Source organism: Budorcas taxicolor, chromosome 6 (genome assembly GCF_023091745.1).
Source record: "Budorcas taxicolor isolate Tak-1 chromosome 6, Takin1.1, whole genome shotgun sequence".
Lineage (NCBI taxonomy): Eukaryota > Metazoa > Chordata > Mammalia > Artiodactyla > Bovidae > Budorcas > Budorcas taxicolor.
In genome coordinates this window covers 67,879,203-67,899,028 of record NC_068915.1, presented here as the reverse complement: position 1 = coordinate 67,899,028, position 19,826 = coordinate 67,879,203, and the positions used below count along the sequence as shown (strand labels likewise).

Below are 19,826 nucleotides of genomic sequence, written 5' to 3'. Positions count from 1 at the left end.
AACCGTTATGTTGAGCTCCTAAAATTAATATAACGTTATGCCAATTACACTGCAAAAAAAGAAAAGACAAGACAAGCCTGCAGATAAGTGGAAGTAGCCGCCTCGTCCAAGGAGGGAGGGTGTTCAATAAATGGTTGTCGCTGTTTTTGTTGGGAGGAAAGGAGTTATTTGAAAGGCAATCGAGGAAGTATTCAGTAGAATCTACCGGGTGTCTGGACAAGACTTGGGAGTGGAGTCGGAGATTCCAACAGGAGCCGGGTTTCAGCCGGGGCAGTTGTGTGTGGGTGTGAGGCCACCGACAGAGAGAGGGACTGCGAGACGGGGGATGGGGTGCACTTGTTGAATGACTCACGCGAGGAAGCGAGGGGCGGGGCGCCACGGGGGCGGAGCGAGAGGAAGAAAGAGGCGGAGGGAAGGTGCAGAGCACAGGCAACGTCCTGGAAGCGAGCGCGGTAAGGGGACCACGGTAAGGGCTCCGGGGGCTCGCCAGGGGCGGGCGCGGGCACCGGGGAAGCCGGAGCATCCGAGCTGCAGCCGCGGCCGCACAGGGTGGCGAGCTTGGCTGGGCGCGCGAGGGAGACGCGGCCTGCGAGGCGATCCTCAGCCCCGCGGGGGTGCCCTCTTGGGGGGTGGGGGCAGGTAACAGCGGGTGCGATAGCGAGAGGGGGTGGCCTTCTTTGACTACATGACTTCTGGGGTCCTCAGGACGGTGGTACTTAGCCTAGAATCGCCCCTTACACCGCCACCCCTCTGGCCCGGCTCCGGATGCGACCCCGATGGCAGCAGTTTCCTGCACGCTGATCCCGCTCCACCCCAACCCCTACTCCCCATCCCTACTCCCCTACCAGAAAGTGCAGGGACCCGCCCTGTGTCCGATCACACGCCCCCACCCCCCTATCCTGCCGACCGCCTCCCTCCCACTGCCCACCCGTCAGGACTTCTGCCACCCCACCCCCAACAACTAAAGAAGCAGAGGGACCCCACACCAGATCTGGGCATAGGGTGGGGGCTGCACCTTTAGGCAACACCCTGAGAAGCCCAGCTTAAATGTGGACTGAAGGCTAAGTGGCTGTGAAGGGACTTCACCACCAAAGCCCAGTTATAGTGTGTTTGCTTCCGGATTTGAGGCAATGGCCTAACTAGGCAAAGATAATCTAATTTGGCCTTATGGCAGCAAAGACTTCCTGGAAGTCCTCCAGAAATAGGGTGCTCAGGGTTCTGACAGCTGCCCTTTACTGCTCACACACACGCTGGGTGCTGGGTGTGGAACTGCTGACTTGTGGACCTCACCCCTCATCCTTGTTCTAGCCCCTTAAGATCCGTTACCTGCGCTTGGCAGTTGAGAAGCTGCGGCACAGACACTTCAAGTTACTTACCCCAAAGCCAGGCTACCAAGTAGTCAGGATCTGAACTCAGGTCTTCCTGATTCCAAGACTTTCCACCCTAGGGCATCATACTCCCTCTACAATAACATCAAGCACCGAAAGTGAAACTTGGTCAAGTATGCATCCCCTTGGCTGATATTCCTGGCAGCTTAGTAGGAAACTGAATTGTGTATGAAAATATGTTCGTTTTGCATGGAAGTCAGTGGTTGTCATGGAGTCTGGACCTGCAGAGGACAGTGGCCCGTTGACTGGGCAGGAGGTTGGGTAAGGTTCATGGTTCACCTGGACTATGCCCGTTGTTCTGAGCCACGTGAGACTGATGATTTATTTCTTCCTCAGACACTCTTTCCTTTTTGTATCAGCTCTTCTTTCTCAGTCCTTTCCTTGGCCTGTTGTTGTTCTTCCTCCTGTTGGTATTCCCTTGGCCTCAATGTTCACGTTCTCTAGTCCTCTTCTTACACAATTTTATTCCTGTTTCCCACTTTACCTGTCATCTCCTGGATGGCAACTTCCAAACTGATCTTTCCAGCCTACTCTTATTCTGTAACTCTAGACCCAAATCCTCAAATATTCTAATTCCTAATGGCTCATTCCAATGTATGCCCCAACAGGCACCCAAATCCAACATTTCCAGATGCAAAATTATCATCTCTAGCCTTCCCACAAGGGTCTTGGTTCAGGCCTCTTGACTTCATTCTCTAGACTATGATGGCTCTTTCCAATCTGGTCTCCCTCCCCTGGAGTCCATCCACTCCCCACAGGCCATCTTGAAAGCTCAAGTGTCTTCAGATCTAACCAGAGAGAACATGCCTTCTTTCCTCTCCTTCCTCAGCACCTTGTGCCTACCTCTAGGGAAGACTTCTACATGTTGTATAACTGCCTGTCTTCCCAGTAGACTGTGAGTTACTTTAGTATTGATTTCATCTTCTTCTGTATCCTTTGGTCTGGCACATAATAGACAGTAAATATTTGTGTAAGTTAATGACCTTGTAATGAATTGAAATTTTTTCAGGGTAGTTTATAAGTCTTAAGGGCTTCCCTGGTGGCTCAGATGGTAAGGAATCTGCCTGCAACACGGGAGACCCGGGTTGGATCCCTGGGTTGGGAAGATCCTCTAAAGAAGGGAATGGCTACCCACTCCAGCTTAGAGAATTCCATGGACAGAGGGAGCCTGGTAGGCTACACAGTCTGTGGGGTCACAAAGAGTGAGACACGACCAGCTGACTGACACTATAGGTTGTAAACCATTTCACTGTGCCTTCTTTGACATCCCACTCGACTCCACCTCTGATCTGTCACCATCAGTCTGTTAGTGTGCGTGTGTGTGTGTGTGTGTGTGTGTGTGTGTGTGTGTTGCTGGGGTAGGAGCATTAGAAAGTGAGTTTGCAGGTGGTTGGAAGTTAAGATTAATGACAAAATGTAAATAAGTTTCCCAAATAGGGGTGTTGATCCTAAGGGTGTTTTTATGGTTGACATAAATGTTCAGTCACTGCACGGTGACTCTCTTCTACTTTCCTTAGATAGTGGGTCAACCAGGAAGCTGAGTCCACTCAGCTAGAAGAGAAGCAAAGACAAAGTCATCATGGCTTCAGTGTCCACACATGAAAACCAAGAAAAGGGTCCCCATTTGCCACCACCAAGCAAGCAGGTATGTATTTATCATTTGAAGTCTGCCATCTGAAGAGGAATATACAGGACTTCCCCTTAAACCTCATCCTTGATCAATTGTCTTACTTTTCTCTGCCTGCCACATTGTGGGATAGGCTCAAGGAAAATAGAATGGAGAAGAAAAGTATGTTTCTGGCTGTCTTGAAAAGGAGATTTTTATTTACAAAATCTTTTCTTTACTCTTCCCTGTTTAGAATTCAACTTAACTAACTCTTCTATAGGTTGTCAGTGACTGAAGAGGTTTCCTTTAGCAGAGCAAAACTCTTTATTGAATCTAACAGAACGCTACATGATGCAAGTTTTTTACATTTCTGTTACCAAGGCTAATCATGCTAAGGATATGCTGCTGACTGTAGTTACTGTTCGAGATGGCAGAGCCCTTAACTACTAAATTAGTCATCAGATTGAGAACCCAAGTGTTAACTGGGGCATAGTTTTTCAGCTTGTTGAGAACGAAGATTATATGTCTCAGGGACACATGAATGAAGAAAAGAGAAGGTATTGTGATGGGTAAGTAGAGTTAATGTTCTCTGAGGTCAACTTTTCAAGCTAAAAATGGGTTATGAGGATTATATTTAAGAGCAAAGTTTAGGAGAGGCAAATAGACAAATGATATCGTGTCACAAGGAAAAGAATTTAGACACCCAAGTTGCCTCTGTGAAATGGAGAGCCATGAAACATTTATGGCTCCACAGAAAAGGCTCACCAGAGCTCCCTGAGGACACTCTGCTGGAACTTCAGTCTTGACTGCAGGACTCACAGCAGCTGTGATAGTCGGGTTCCCTGACCCTGCATGTGTGTGTGTTTAGGGGAGGGGAAGGAGAGAGATGCTTATCTCTGCCACAGGCAGAACCAAGAAGAACTATTTACACTGGGGTAAGGAGGAGTGTTTGCTGAGCTAACATAAGTGGAACATAAGAGCAGCTCCTTCTCTGGTTGCTGTGGCCAACCCTGACCACTGCTTCCGCGTGCTGCACTGGGGGAGCTGAGGAAGAAGAGAGGAGTGGCCTGCTTGGGTGGTAGGTAGAGCTCTGAAGGCACTGGCACCGTAGGGTCCTTGTACCTCATCTCACCAAGTAAAGTGCTTGGCACAGTGCCTGGCCCAGGGGCAAGTGTTCGAGAAATGGTAATCACCATTCACACTGACATCTACTACAGAAAGTCCAAAAAGAACATTTGCAAAATCAACAGGGTGAACTTCAAAAGCCATAGACCTGCAAGAAAATCACTAAAATTCCAAGAGATAAAAGGCAAAGGACCTACATAAGTAATTCACAAACAAGGAAATATAAGTGTGATTTAAGGTAAAATTTCAATAAAGTTTGTTTCTAAAAAACAAATGAATCACCCACAGAATGGGAAAAATTATTTATGAATTATATATCTGATAAGGGTTTAGTATCCATAATATATAAAGAGCTCTTACAACTCAACAACAGAAAGACAACCTAATTAAAAAATGAGCAAAGGGCTTGAATAGGTATTTCTCCAAAGAAGATATACACATGGCCAAAAATTTGATGAAAAGATACTTAATGTCATTAGTCATTAGGAAAATGCAAATCACAACCACCATTTCACAACCACTAGCATGACCACAATCAAAAACAGAAACAATTTAGCTTTTTAAACAAATTAATAATTTATATTAAAAGCATTTAATGTGCTAATTTTAAAAAAGAAATACTGGGGTTCAACCCCTGGTAGGGGAACTAAATCCCATAAATTGCACAGTGCAACTAACAGAAAAGAAAGAAAACAGAAAATAACAAGTGTTGACAAGGATATAGAAAAATTGAAAACCTCATACATTGTTGGTGGGTTTGTAAAATGGTGCAGCTCCTATGGAAAACAGTTTGGCAGTTCCCCAATAAGTTAAACACAGAGTTACAACATGGCCCAGCAGAGCGGAAAACTAAAACTTGTACAGGAATGTTCACAGCAGCATTATTCACAATAGTCGACAGTGGGAACAGTCCAGATATCCATCAATGGATGAATGGATAAACAGAATGTGTTACGTGCATACACTGGAACATTACTGAGCCATAAAAAGAAATGAAATACATGTTACAACGTGGATGAGCCTTTGAAACATTACACAAAGGGAAAGAAGCTAGCCATACGAGGTCACATGCTGTATGATATTGTTTGTACAAAATATCCAGAATCAGTTCAGTTCAGTTCAGTCGCTCGGTCGTGTCTGACTCTTTGCGACCCCATGAATCGCAGCACGCCAGGCCTCCCTGTCCATCACCAACTCCTGCAGTTCACTCACACTCACGTCCATCGAGGCAGTGATGCCATCCAGCCATCTCATCCTCTGTCGTCCCCTTCTCCTCCTGCCCCCAATCCCTCCCAGCATCAGAGTCTTCTCCAATGAGTCAACTCTTCGCATGAGGTGGCCAAAGTATTGGAGTTTCAGCTTTAGCATCATTCCCTCCAAAGAAATCCCAGGGCTGATCTTCTTCAGAATGGACTGGTTGGATCTCCTTGCAGTCCAAGGGACTCTCAAGAGTCTTCTCCAACACCACAGTTCAAAAGCATCAATTCTTTGGCACTCAGCTTTCTTCACAGTCCAACTCTCACATCCATACATGACCACTGGAAAAACCATAACCTTGACTAGACGGACCTTTATTGGCAAAGTAATGTCTCTGCTTTTAAATATGCTATCTAGGTTGGTCATAACTTTTCTTCCAAGGAGTAAGCGTCTTTTAATTTCATGACTGCAGTCACGATCTGCAGTGATTTTGGAGCCCCCCAAAATAAAGTCTGACACTGTTTCCATGGTTTCCCCATCTATTTCCCGTGAAGTGATGGGACCAGATGCCATGGTCTTCGTTTTCTGAATGTTGAGCTTTAAGCCAACTTTTTCACTCTCCTCTTTCACCTTCATCAAGAGGCTTTCTAGTTCCTCTTCACTTTCTGCCATAGGGTGGTGTCATCTGCATATCTGAGGTTATTGATATTTCTCCTGGCAATCTTGATTCCAGCTTATGCTTCTTCCAGCCCAGCGTTTCTCATGATGTACTCTGCATAGAAGTTAAAGAAGCAGATTAATGGTTGCTAGGTGATTAGGGAATGAGGAGAGACTCCTCGATGGGTATGGAATTTCCTTTGAGGGTGATGAAAAAGTTCTGGAACTAGATAGATATGGCTGCACAATATTATAGATATACTTAATGCCATTTATTGTATACTTTTTATTGTATACAATGGTTAAACACATTTTTGTAAACCAACTATACTTCAATATAGAATTTTTTTAAAAATAAAGTATACCAGAGTATGAAAAAAAATTTTAAGTAAAATGGTTAAAATGGTAACTATTATGGGTATTTTACCATAATAAAAAATTAATGAGTCACTGAACAACAAAAGATTACAACCCAGAGAGTGAGTAGAATTGCAGGGGAAGTGACTGTGTGCAGAGGCTAGAAGTAAGAAGAAAATGTGGGGACTTCCCTGGTGGTCCAGTGGCTAAGACTCTGAGCTTCCAATGCAGGGAGCCAGGGTTCAGTCCCTGGTCAGGGAACTAGAGTCCGCATGCCACAACTAAGAACTGGTGCTGCTGCTGCTGGTAAGTCGCTTCAGTTGTGTCCGACTCTGTGCGACCCCATAGACAGCAGCCCACCAGGCTCCGCCATCCCTGGGATTCTCCAGGCAAGAGTACTGGTGCAGCCTAGTTAAAAAAATATTTAAGAAAGAAAATGTGGCCTCAGCAGTAACGCATTATGACCAGATATCTGCTTTATGCTCGCTAAACCATGAATCACTGTTTGCTTCTCAAAAAAATTCTTTTCTTGCTCAAGTTCACCCAGCGCTTGCATCTGGAAAGCGCTGGCTGAAACTGGCTATTGCTCAGTGCTGGCAGCCGGGATCTAAGGCACACACACTGAGACCAGAGGGAAGAGACCTCCTTGCCCTCCTCGGGGGGAAAATAGAACAGATGCTTTTCTGATGATTTCAGTCAACTCATCATGTAACTTCTCTTGCAGAGTCTGTTGTTTTGTCCAAAATCAAAACTGCACATCCACAGATCAGAGATTTCAAAGATTATCCGGGAATGTCAAGAAGAAAGTTTCTGGAAGAGAGGTAATCGCACCCCTCTTAATTGTTGTTAACACTTTATTTGCTGCCTAATATAAACTGCCTAATATCATATTAGAATTATCGTAATGATTTTTTTTTTTTTTTTGAGCAGGAACTTTGCATAATTCCGGGAAGAACATTGGTATCTGAGGCTGTTTGGAATTTAAATTCATATTGAGACTTTTTTAAGGGCAGGGACAATATCTGATGTAGGAGCTGTTGACCCTCCTTAGCAAAAAGTGATTCACCCCTAACACTTTCCTTCATGTGACCGAGAAAGTGAACCAAGAGTGTTAACTTAGAATTTCTTGAAAGAGTAGACCTTCCACAATTCCACTGGACTCTAACCTTCATCAAGTTCAGGTTCATTGCGCCCTCCTAGAGCCAAGCACAGTGCTTCACATATAAAAATATGTGAACCAGTTAAATATTTGTGGAATGAATGAAGAGTGGGAGCATTCTGTTAATACTTCCCTTACAGTGTCTTGAAATAACTTTTTCTGTCAAGTCTCTTTCTCTTTCTGGACCTGCTTTATATAAGACAAGGGTGTGAATTCAGGCAGTGCGTTAAAGTCCCATCTAATTTTAAAAATTCATGACTTTTCATTTGAAAATGTCATACTAGAGCCTGTAGATATAGTCCCATTATTGCTGGCATAGAGATAATTTTACTTTGAAATACTCATTTTGATTTCTTAAATCATTTAAATCCAGTATCAATTGTTTTGGAAATAACACTGCTTAGAAGTTGATATTTGCTATGCATTACTGTTTATTGATCATGCTGTTAGAAATTATTTTCTGATAACCCATGAGTAAGTTATTGAAGTAAGCCCCTAGTAGATTAACATTACAGTATGACTCATTTGCCTACCATCAGGTAGATAGATTTGAGTGGAAAAGCTGGTTGCTATTTGATTTGGCTTGGTTACTAGGAAGAGCTAGCAACTAAGCCAAATCAAATAGTATATATATATATATAAAAATATATAATAATATATATTATATAATAATCCTGTTAATATATATAAGATTATATATATGTATATAATCACTTCTCCCTGCTGGGGAAGAAGTCATTTGACACATTTTGACTAGAAACTGCTTTTGCCAGACCAATGTGTCTGTTTTTAAAAATCATCTCTAAACATTGCCCATGTTTACTGCAAATATAGTAATTTTCAGAAAATAAACATATCCAAATCGTGCAACAAAATGGCATTAAAAGACAAAAGCAGGGCACTATCCTAAACAGGATGTGCATTTTATTGTCCTTTTTTAAAAAAAACTTTTTTGCAGGATTGAGATTTACTAACTATACAGCTCACGGCAACTCCCAAATTCCCCAGCTCAGTGCACACTCACACAAAGATGCCTATGTTGTATGTAGTGATGAGAGTCATGATGCATGGTGGGTGTTGGGAGATGGAATTGCAGGAAGTCTAGATTTTGTTATGTTAATGCTGTGCGTTAGGTTGAGTGCCTGGGACAGACCCCAAGAAAATTCTCCATGTGGTACTTAATATTTGTCAAATAAGTAAAGTAACAAATGACTAAGATCTCACTGCCAAAGTAAGAAGAAAAAACCAGAGTAATTCTCCCTGACCTCTAGGGGAGGTGCCAAATTTCACAATACCAATACTTAAGGGCTTTTTTGTTTTACAGCTCTGCCTTTTTCTCTTGTAAGCATGCTTGTCACCCAAGGACTGGTCCATCATGGTAAGAGTCGGTATTTAGTAAATGTTTTAACTTAAGAGAATTCAGTTTCCTGTGGTCTTCCTGGCAGGTTTTGGTACAATACTTGGCATTTCTGTTTTGGTGAAGGATTTATTTATGCAGGCTTTAGACTGTTTCTAGTCTATGTCCCCATACTTCTTTCCCAGAGATGTCCTCTTCCCTGGAATGAGTGACTGTGTTAGGTTACATGGCAAAGGGAAATTAAATTTGCAGATGAAATTAAGACTTCTTTATCCTTTATAAATTTAAATGTTATAAAATGAAATAATAATGTCTTTATACATTACTTCCTAGGTTATTTAGCAGCAAATCCAAGATTTGGTTCATTGCCTAAAGTTGCACGTAAGTGATAGAAGTTAAACAAAGATTCGTTTTTATAAAAAGGAAATGTTTATAGTAACTGGAGATAGGAATGTCCAGGTCAACCTCTCTGAAACACTAGTGTCCATTTTTTGCCACATTGCAGTTTTTTAGTTCATTCGACACTTTCTGACTGAAAGCTGAGCAGTAGGGACTTCACCTTAGTCTTCTCTGAAGCGTGGCCTAGGAGGGCCTGGCAGGAGACACAAGAGGACATTGCCAGCATAGCCTCTGAACAACAGCTCCAGAAGGGATTTTAATTTTTTATTTTGGCCAATCTTTTCCAAATATTTTCTATAATGGATGTGATAAATGAATAGTTTTTTTTAAAATCAGGGCTTTCTGATAACGTTGTTGTTTAGTTGCTAAGTCATGTCCAACTTTTTCGGGACCCCATGGACTGTAGCCCACCAGGCTCCTCTGTCCGTGGGATTCTCCAGGCAAGAATACTGGAGTGGGTTGTCATTTCCTCCTCCAGGGGTACTTCATAACTCAAGGATTGAACCTGAGTGTCCTACACCGGCAGGCAGATTCTTTACCACTAAACCACCAGGGAAGCCCGTTTTCTAATATACATTTACCATAAACTTAGGCTTTCACCTTCTTGCACTGATTATGCAGAGACCTTTTATGCCCACAGAAGATGCATTCTGGTGTACCATCCAAAACCTCATTCCCGGCAAGAATAGCATGTTAGAAATGTTTTCCATGGTCCTGCCTCGTGACCTCCCTCCCCTGCCTGCAAGATAATGTGGCTCCCCATACTCGATCCTTACAGAGAATCACTCCTACCTAGTGATTTAGAGGCTACCCAGAGCCACAACTCAAGTCCCACCTCTCCCTTCCTGGGTGACTTCACAGACTGGTCTGCCAGTTGGGCCTCCCCCTGGCTGCCCGTGTCAGAGCATCACCTTGACTTGCTGTAACCTGGCCCTTCTATCTCCAGTTCAAAACTGAGGAGATCAAAAATTCTCTAGTTCCCAATCCTGCTCTTTAATAGAGAGCTTCATTCCCAGAGTTTTTGCTCATTGATTTAGTAAGGTACTTTTGATATAAGAATTATTGCTGTTAATAAAGAAAGTTGTAGCAGACAACAGAGGTTCCAAATATTTAAATTGTTTATCTTTCCTAACCTGCTTTTACAGTTGCTGGTATCTTAGGATTTGGCCTTGGAAAAGCATCGTATATAGGAGTATGCCAAAGTAAATTCCATTCCTTTGAAGGCCAGCTGCGTGGAGCCGGTTTCGGTCCAGGGCATAACAGGTTTGTACTCTGTTTGGTTAAGGGATTATAATAAAGGTAACTATTAAAAAGTAAATGAAAGGTCATTCAACCATTTGTAATATTAAAATAGTTTTTAACATTGATATGTTAAAAAAAATTCTAAGTTTGAGTTGTTGCTATTTAACTTCTTTAATAATTATGATTTAACTGAGTTACCTATTTTGTTTGCTCATCAATCATTTAGTAAGTACCTACTATGTTCAAGACATTGTACAAGTGTCTAATGAATGCCTTAATCAGCCGACACAGCTTCTACAGTCACAAGATTACACAAGTTTAACCAGGACTCTCAATTGCAAGACTTCTCAGAGCCTTTACTATTAATATAAGTTGTGATGTTCATGAGCGGATACAAGCAGTAGGACTCTGGAGTTAGCCACATTACCTCTGCTGTTAGAGTTGCTGGGTTCAAAGGCAGTTCTGTTTACTTACCAAGTTGTGTGACCTTGGACATGTTTCTTAAACTCTCAAATCTTCAGTGTTCTCATCTGTATAAAATGGCGATCAGAATTTTTTTATGGGATGTTATAAGGAATAGGAATGATTGTTTATGACACTCAGTGAGTGCTCAGTGAATAATAACTATTTCTACCATGGTACTATAGGACTCCTGTTGGGGACACCTTACTCTAAACACCCCATACTTGTTTGAAAGGCAGCACAGCATGCTGACAACAACATTGGACAGGAAGATCATTGTTGGCCTTCTAGTGGATGGAATTCCAGGAGTCTGAAACCAAGAAACAACTCTGATTATTCCTGAGAAAAAACAAGCTTGAAAACTTTGGCTTAGAAAATGCTTCTAAATAATCTAAAATATGATGTAAATGAATTTATTTACAAAACAGAAACAGACTCAAAAACATAGAAAATAAACTTATGGTTACCAAAGGGGAAAGGGGATGAGAACAAATTGGGAGTTTGGGATTAACAGATGCACAACTACTATATAAAAAATAGATAAACAACAAGGCCTTACTGTATAACCCAGGGAACTATATTCAATATCCTGTAATTAACCATAGTAGAAAATAATATATATATAAACATATGTATATGGAGAACTGAATCACTTTGCGTACACTAGAAACTAACACATTGTAAACTAGCTATATATCAATTAAATTTTTTTTTAATCTCTAAATAATATTGTGTTCAGACTAGAGCTTCCAGTGTCAAAGTACAAACCAACATTTTTGCTTCTGTTTTAGGCACTGCCTGCTTACCTGTGAGGAATGCAAAACAAAGCATGGATTAAGTCAGGAGAGAAGTTCACAGCCTTCAACTTCCTAAACTCTGTCTGTGGGCACTGAAGTCTCTAAGAGCATCTGAATTTGTCCACCTTTAAAATGTCAAGTGTACTTTAAAATAACTTACTTACTGTGGAACAGCAACATTGTGATTCCCTTGCTCTATTGAAATGCTTTCCTGTTAATTCTCAATTTTGAGCATTCCATGTTTTCTGCTGTTTAAGAACATGTTGGGAGCTTTCATACACCAAATAACATTGCATTGCACTCTTATTTCCTTACAGCTAAATGAAAGAGTTTGAAGTCTTCTCTGATTCACCCCCATTCACTCCCATTTCACTCTTGCTTTTGTTCAGGGTTTTAAGATCTCTGATCGAGAACAGGAATGAATGCTGAGAAACTTGGGAAATCATGCCCAAAGAAAACCAATGTGTATGGAGGTAGAAATACAGAAATACAAGAAAGACTGTGTCTATGGGAAGCGGTTTCTAAAATGTAGGGGCCAAGCTTTTTTAACTTAATGAAAAATATTTCATTTGAGTGCGTCACAATATAAATCAGCTATCCTTTTAGTGACCTTAGCGACTAAAGCAACTTAGCAGCAGCAGCAGCAGCAGCAGCAGTGATTTTATGTCTGCCCGGTTTGGTGAAGTTTTGGGAAAGCTGGTTGTTTTAGGTTACTTGCTTAGCTCATGGTCAGTTCTCGAGAACTGGGGCTCTTTTGTATGCTGCTGCTGGCTTAAAAGAATAAACACAACTTCTCCAAATGTCCCTCTGGGACAGTTTGCATATTTCTGGGAAGAATCACTGGAAGAATTAATTCAGACTGATAAACTTCAGGGTTTTAAAGGAGCTCAGAGGGAGCCAATCCAACCCCAAGAGTTGTATTCCTATTCTCACTCCAGGTTTTTTTGCATGAAGACAAACTCTCCCACTGGGGACCTTTTGCCTTTGTTAGGTTCTCTGAGCCCTACATGAAAATTTCTGCATCTTTGTACTTTCTCAGGAAAATGCTTTATATATATGTGTCAGCATTCATTTAATGAAGGTTTGTGTATGTACACTTTACGTTTTACTTAACTCATCTTGAAAACTGTATCATGGAGGTAAAAAGGAAAACCTCATTGAAAGTTAATGCTTAAAAATAAAAAAAAATTCAAAGAAAAAAATTAATGCTTGATATATATTTTATTTTCTACATCAAAAATATTTAGAAGTTTTTATTTTTACATGGATATTAAGTATATGAAATGGAGTAATTTTGACCATGTCTCTTTTTATATTGAGGGCTTCTCTTATGGCTCATGGTAAAGAATCTGCCTGCAATGCAGGAGACTCGGGTTTGATCCTGGGGTAGGGAAGATCCCCTGCAGAAGGGAATGGTAACCGACTGCAGTTTTCTTGCCTGGAGAATCCCATGGGCAGAGGAGACTGTTGGGCTATAGTCCATGGGGTTGAGAAGAATCAGACACAGCTGAGCAACTAACACCCACACACTTTTATATTACATGCCCTGGGTTTTCTTCCTGTCAATAAAATTCTTTTTGTATAAATCAGGATGCAGAGTCAATATCCTGGGTTCATGGGTGCAGTTTAACTCCTGGTTCTGACAACTAGCAATTGATGACTCTGTATTATCTCAGCTATTGGCAGAAATTCAGAATTGGGCACATTTATTTTCTGTGTTCCCGAAAATGAATTCCCAGGGATCAGAGTATTTTCACATTGTTGAGCACAGCAAGTCAATGTGAAAACCCATCTTGGGGTAGTGGGGAAGGATGAATCTATTATTGCTGAAAGGGAACATTATGCTTATTGCTGACATCTTCATAGTCCTTCTGACTCCAATTGGGATTATGGTTTGGGCTCTCTGATTTTCCTAAATGGATAAGTTTCTTATTGAAGCAGTTTATCACAGTGATCTTAGTGTGAAAGCAAATCAATCAGGGAAAAAACCTCGAAGGTCAGCCAAGAAATCTTGACTAACTGCTGCATTATCTCTTGTGTTTATTAGGAAACAGGTGTCTGAGGGTGGCTCTGTTTTTGGAAAGATGTTAAAGGAGCAGCATTTGTCTGTTTGCATTTAGCAGTTATCAACACTCACCAGCAAGGTGGTCGTAAGTTTTTGAAGCAGTATTTTCGTGATTTACAACAAAAAAACCTTGGCAAAGAACAAGATAAAATTTTACATAAAATTGCATAAAAGAAAGAACTGAAGAGACTACATGGTAAACATTGGCTATCTAACCAGCTTCCTTGGCAAAACTATCCTTATTCCTTATTGGACTGATGTTCAAGAGTGAAGAAAATGGAAAATTGTCACATTTGGTTTTTGGGATTTAAAATGTAATGTTTAGATACTGCAAAGAAATAGAGGAAAACAATAGAATGGGAAAGACTAGAGATCTCTTCAAGTAAATTAGAGATACCAAGGGAATATTCACACAAAGACAGGCACAATAAAGGACAGAAATGTTATGGACATAACAGAAGCAGAAGATCTTAAGGAGAGGTGGCAAGAATACCCAGAACTATACAAAAAAGATCTTAACCACCCAGATAATCACAATGGTGTGATCACTCACCTAGAGCCAGACATCCTGGAATGCGAAGTCAAGTGGGCCTTAGGAAGCATCACTATGAACAAAGCTAGTGGAGGTGATGGAATTCCAGTGGAGCTATTTCATATCCTAAAAGATGATGCTGTGAAAGTGCTGCACTCAATATGCCAGCCAATTTGGAAAACTCAGCAGTGGCCACAGGACTGGAAAAGGTCAGTTTTCATTCCAATCCCAGAGAAAGGCAATGCCAAAGAATGCTCAAACTACCACACAGTTGCACTCATCTCACATGCTAATAAAGTAACGCTCAAAATTCTCCAAGCCAGGCTTCAGCAGTACGTGAACCATGAACTTCCAGATGTTCAAGCTGGTTTCAGAAAACGCAGAGGAACCAGAGATCAATTTGCCAACATCTGCTGGATCATTGAAAAAGCAAGAGAGTTCTACTTCTGCCTTATTGACTACATCAAAGCCTTTGACTGTGTGGATCACAACACACTGTGGAATATCTTTAAAGAGAATGGGAATACCAGGCCACCTGACCTGCCTCCTGAGAAATCTGTATGCAGGTCAGGAAGCAACAGTTAGAACTGGACATGGAACAACAGACTGGTTCCAAATCGGGAAAGGAATACATCAAGGCTGTATATTGTCACCCTGCTTATTTAACTTCTATGCAGAGTACATCATGCGAAATGCAGGGCTGGATGAATCACAAGCTGGAATCAAGATTACTGGGAGAAATATCAATAACCTCAGATATGCAGATGATACCACCCTTATGGCAGAAAGTGAAGAACTAAAGAGCCTCTTGATGAAAGTGAAAGAGGAGAGTGAAAAAGTTGGCTTAAAGCTCAACATTCAGAAAACTAAGATCATAGCATCTGGTCCCATCAATTCATGGCAAATAGATGGGGAAACAGTGGAATTTTGGGGGGCTCCAAAATCACTGCACATGGTGATTGCAGCCATGAAATTAAAAGCTTACTCCTTGGAAGGAAAGCTATGACCAACCTAGACAGCATATTCAAAAGAAGAGACATTACTTTGCCAACAAAGGTCCATCAGGTCAAAGCTATGGTTTTTCCAGTAGTCATGTTTGGATGTGAGAGTTGGACTATAAAGAAAACTGAACCCTGAAGAATTGATGTTTTTGAACTGTGGTGTTGGAGAAGACTCTTGAGAGTCCCTTGGACTGCAAGGAGATCTAACCAGTCCATCCTAAAAGAAATCAGTCCTGAATATTCATTGGAAGGCCTGATGCTGTAGCTGAAACTCCAATACTTTGGCCACCTGATGCTAAAAACTGACTCATTGAAGGCAGGAGGAGAAGGGGACGACAGAGGATGAGATGGTTGGATGGCATCACTGACTCAATGGACATGAGTTTGAGTAAATTCCAGGAGTTGGTGATGGACAGGGAGGCCTAGCATGCTGCAGTCCATGAGGTCGCAAAGAGTCAGATATGACTGAACGACTGAACTGACTGAGATACTTTATTTGTGGATGTACCTATAAGAAGAGACAAACAGTATCTGAAATCACAAGTGTTGTCCTGCATATTTTATTTAGATAACATGGTAAAATGTTCTTAACAGTGGCATGCATACCTGCTAGGTTGCTTCAATTGTGTCTGACTCTTTGCAACCCCATGTCTGTAGCCTGCCAGGCTCCTCTGTCCATGGGATTTCCCAGGCAAGAGTACTGGAGTGTGTTGCCATTATCTCCTCCAGAGGATCTTCCCAATCCAGAGATCAAACCCATATGTCTTATGTCTCCTGCCTTGGCAAGCAAACTCTTTACCCCAGTACCATGTGGGAAGCCCATTAATAGTGGAGAAGGGCAGTAATGAGAATAAGGATGATCCTCATCCAATCAGAAAACATCATTGAAGTGATTTATTTTATTTCCATGTGATACTTCCTGAATATACATTAGAAGGACTGATGCTGAAGCTGAAAAAGAAAAAGGAAGCTTCCTATACTTTGGTCACCTGATATGAAGAACTGACTCACTGGAAAAGGCCCTAATGCTGGCAAAGATTGAGGGCAGGAGGAGAAGGGGACGACAGAGGGTGAGATTATTGGATGGCATCACCGACTTGATGGACATGAGTTTGAGCAAGCTCCAGGGGGGTTGGTGACGGACAGGGAAGCCGGGCATGCTACAGTCCATGGGGTCGCAAAGAGTCAGACATGAGTGATGAACTGGCCTGACACTCTAGTGATGCCAGAAGTGTGTTCCTGTCTAGGTAACGTATGTATGGGTGACTAGAAGGGACTCTATAAAAGATATTTTCAATTCTGAGTCATTGCTCAAATGATCCACCCAGTATTAGCTGGGGTGACCATTTGTTTCTAAATTTTGCTTTGGTGTGATACTGAAGTTCAAAAGTTATTGCTGGAGTTTAACTATATTCTCCATGAAATAAACATCTCACAATTTAAAAAATAGTAGCAAAATCCTCTTATGTCTGATTCATTTACCAAAGTAGATCATAATTTCCAGATTTTTCAATATATATTGTATGTTATCTATCTATAACTATATATAATGATATACTGTATACAATGCTAATATATTTTCTAAATTCTCATTTAAGCAAAGATTTTATCTTCCTATGCTGTCAGAATGATTTTCCTAGCTTCTGTTAACATTGTGATAGTAATACTTATCTTGAATGACTTAAGTAATACAACTGTCATGTAGGTAATTTTCTTACTATTCAACAATGGAATTTGCTAATCAACAGAAAACATTTTCACTTTGAAACTCTACATCCAAATCTGAACTATGAAATCTGATTTCATAGACATTTATAGAGTTGTAGATATTTCAGTGATTAACCCAGAGGCTTCAAAGTCTGGGACCAGAACATGTAGCTGTGTGAAGCTGGACCAGCGGCATATTATACACTAGCATATTCTTCACTTCCGCACACATGCAATAATAGTTGCACCAATAAAGTCAAGGACTTTTAGTTCCTCCTCAATGTCTGTAGCTAATACTCTGAGCATGTCCTTCGGGATGTTTCGAAGATACTAAAACTCCTACCAGGTGGGAGAAGTTAACTGTATGCTGCCCACAAAACACATAGACCTCAAACTGTTGGAACCAGAAGGTTGATGATGTCAACTCCCAATTACCTCACCACCAACCATTCAGGCTAAGATCACCGGCTGTCTGCACCATGGTGGTTCAACCTGCTTCTGACCCAGATGCCAGAGGACCACACAGGGGAAAAAGGAGGTGGCACCAGGAAGAACCCTCCCTCTTTTCAGAAAAGCAATGCATATGCCTCCCTCTCATTAAACTTGCCCTAAAATCTTGCCTCAGTCATCTATGTAAGAAGTTGGTTTATGAACTAAGTTCCCATGTCTTCATTCTCCGGCCATTGAGTAAGGCTTCAATTTCAGCTTTGAACTCCTTTTTGACTGCATGAAACCCAATGGAAGAAGAACATTCCTCACTGAGGCAGGGGCCTCTGCTGGGCTAGAGCCCAAATGGGATCCTTATGACCTAATTCACTAACAAATGGATGTTAGCTATGAGGATAACAACTAACTACTGCTATAGTCCAAACCTGTGTGATTGTGTCATGCCTTTGGCCCATGCTAGGCTTTTTCAGATGATCTGCCTTCAAGTTTCATCTGCCTATTTTATGCTTACACAGCTGGTCATTCTGAACTTCAGCATAACTCGTTATACACTTATCTCTTTTCAATTTCATGGAACTATTTTCAGACTCAAGTATCTGTCCTTTTCAGTCCAAAATTTGAGATTAAAGTTTTGTGTCACCTGTACTGAAAACTAGTATGACCTTTTGCTTTATTAATGTGTAATATTCATGTTGTCTAAAAAATCTTTTGACTGAAGGACTGTCTTGAAGAATTTATATTATAAAATACTTTATTAGATTCTCTCATTTCTAGAAGCGGCTGGGGCAAGAATAAGGATGGAGATGGGGAAGTGACAAGAGAAGGAACCTGGGAAGTAGAAATTAATGATGGTGAGGAAAGAAATATCAACAAGGAAGCTCCCTGGGGCTTCCCTGGTGGTCCAGTGGTTAAGACGTCACGTTTCCACTGCATGGGGCACAGGCTCGACCCCTGCTCAGGGAGCTAAGATTCTGTGTGTCACACAACATGGCCAAAAAATAGAGGCGGGGGGCGGGGGGGGGGGGGGGGGGGTGGGGGAGAAGGAAGCTTCCTAACAATGTTTTGAAAACCAGAGCTTATGATTTGGAAGCCCAGAAAGGCTTCATCCATTAACTCCACAAATACTTTTCAGGACCTTCAATACACAAGGCAATGTGTTTAAAGAAATAGGGATACATACATATATAAACTAATCCCTGCTTTCAAAGAGATTAGTGCAGGAGGTAAGATATTTAAATACATAGCTATAATACAATGTGATGGAATGTCTGTGTGAGATAGATACAAGCTAAATGCCTTTAGAATGCCAGGGGCAGGACTGGTCACTTCTGCTCCCCTTGTGATTGTACTACTGGCCCAATTCTTTTAACGATTCATTTATTTGGGTACACTGGGTCTTACTTGTGGCACACAGTCTTTTAGTTGAGGCAAGCAAACTCTTAGTTGCAGCATGTGAGATCTGGTTCCCTGACCAGGGATTGACTCCCCTGCATTGGGAAATACCAGGGAAGACCCTTGAGTAAGCCAATTCCGTCTCTCTCTTTACATGCAAGCTTTCTGCCATCTAATTTTGTATTTCTCTGCCATTGTTAGTGGGATGTACTTACCTATCTCTTGACCTTGGGCTTGTCCATATGACTTGCTTTAGGAAAAATATGAGGCAGAAATGAAGGTATGACAGTTCCAAATTTAGGCCTAGAGTGACCTGTTTCTACTTAGGTCTCTATCGTGACCATAAGAACATGCCTAATACTAGTTGCAGACACAATAAATAGACTGATTTATCAGTTTCACCATTTCCTAAGGTCTAATTCCTTAACAAATCTCTTTCATTCAGAACAATTCTACTTTCTTATCAAACTCTAATACAGAAACTGGGTAGCTGGAAGCAAGGAGCTGCCATAAACACCTAAAACACGTGGCACTGGTTTGGGAAACAAATGGCAGATGGATACCCGCAGGACCTTGAGGAGGTTTTCATGAAAACCTAAAGGGCCTGGATGAGGGTGAAAAGCAGGAATTATAGGGAATAAACGAAAATGTTATTGGAAGCTGGAAGAGACCCTAACTGTGTAGTGAAAGTCTCTTAGTCGTGTCCGACTCTTGGTGACCCCATGGACTATATACAGTCCATGGAATTCTCCAGGCCAGAATACTAGAGTAGGTAGCCTTTCCTTTCTCCAGGGGATCTTCCCAACCCAGGGATCGAACCCAGGTCTCCTGTATTGCAGGCAGATTCTTTACCAGCTGAGCCACAGGGGAAGATTGTGTAGTAAGAGTTTAGCAAAACTGCTACCTGTGGTAAAGTGGAAAATAAAAAATATATAT

At 41.6% G+C, this 19,826-nt stretch overlaps 1 protein-coding gene across 1 annotated transcript; it reads left to right on the top strand.

The window, feature by feature from the left end:
• Positions 1–421: 421 nt before the first annotated feature.
• On the top strand, positions 422–12,775 carry OCIAD2 (OCIA domain containing 2). The gene is made up of 7 exons (XM_052642165.1): positions 422–466; positions 2,906–3,033; positions 7,055–7,151; positions 8,814–8,867; positions 9,180–9,227; positions 10,391–10,508; positions 11,741–12,775. The coding sequence occupies exons 2-7, from the start codon at positions 2,968–2,970 to the stop codon at positions 11,820–11,822; spliced, it is 465 nt and encodes a 154-aa protein (XP_052498125.1). The 5' UTR covers positions 422–466; positions 2,906–2,967; the 3' UTR covers positions 11,823–12,775.
• The last annotated feature ends 7,051 nt before the right edge of the window (positions 12,776–19,826 follow it).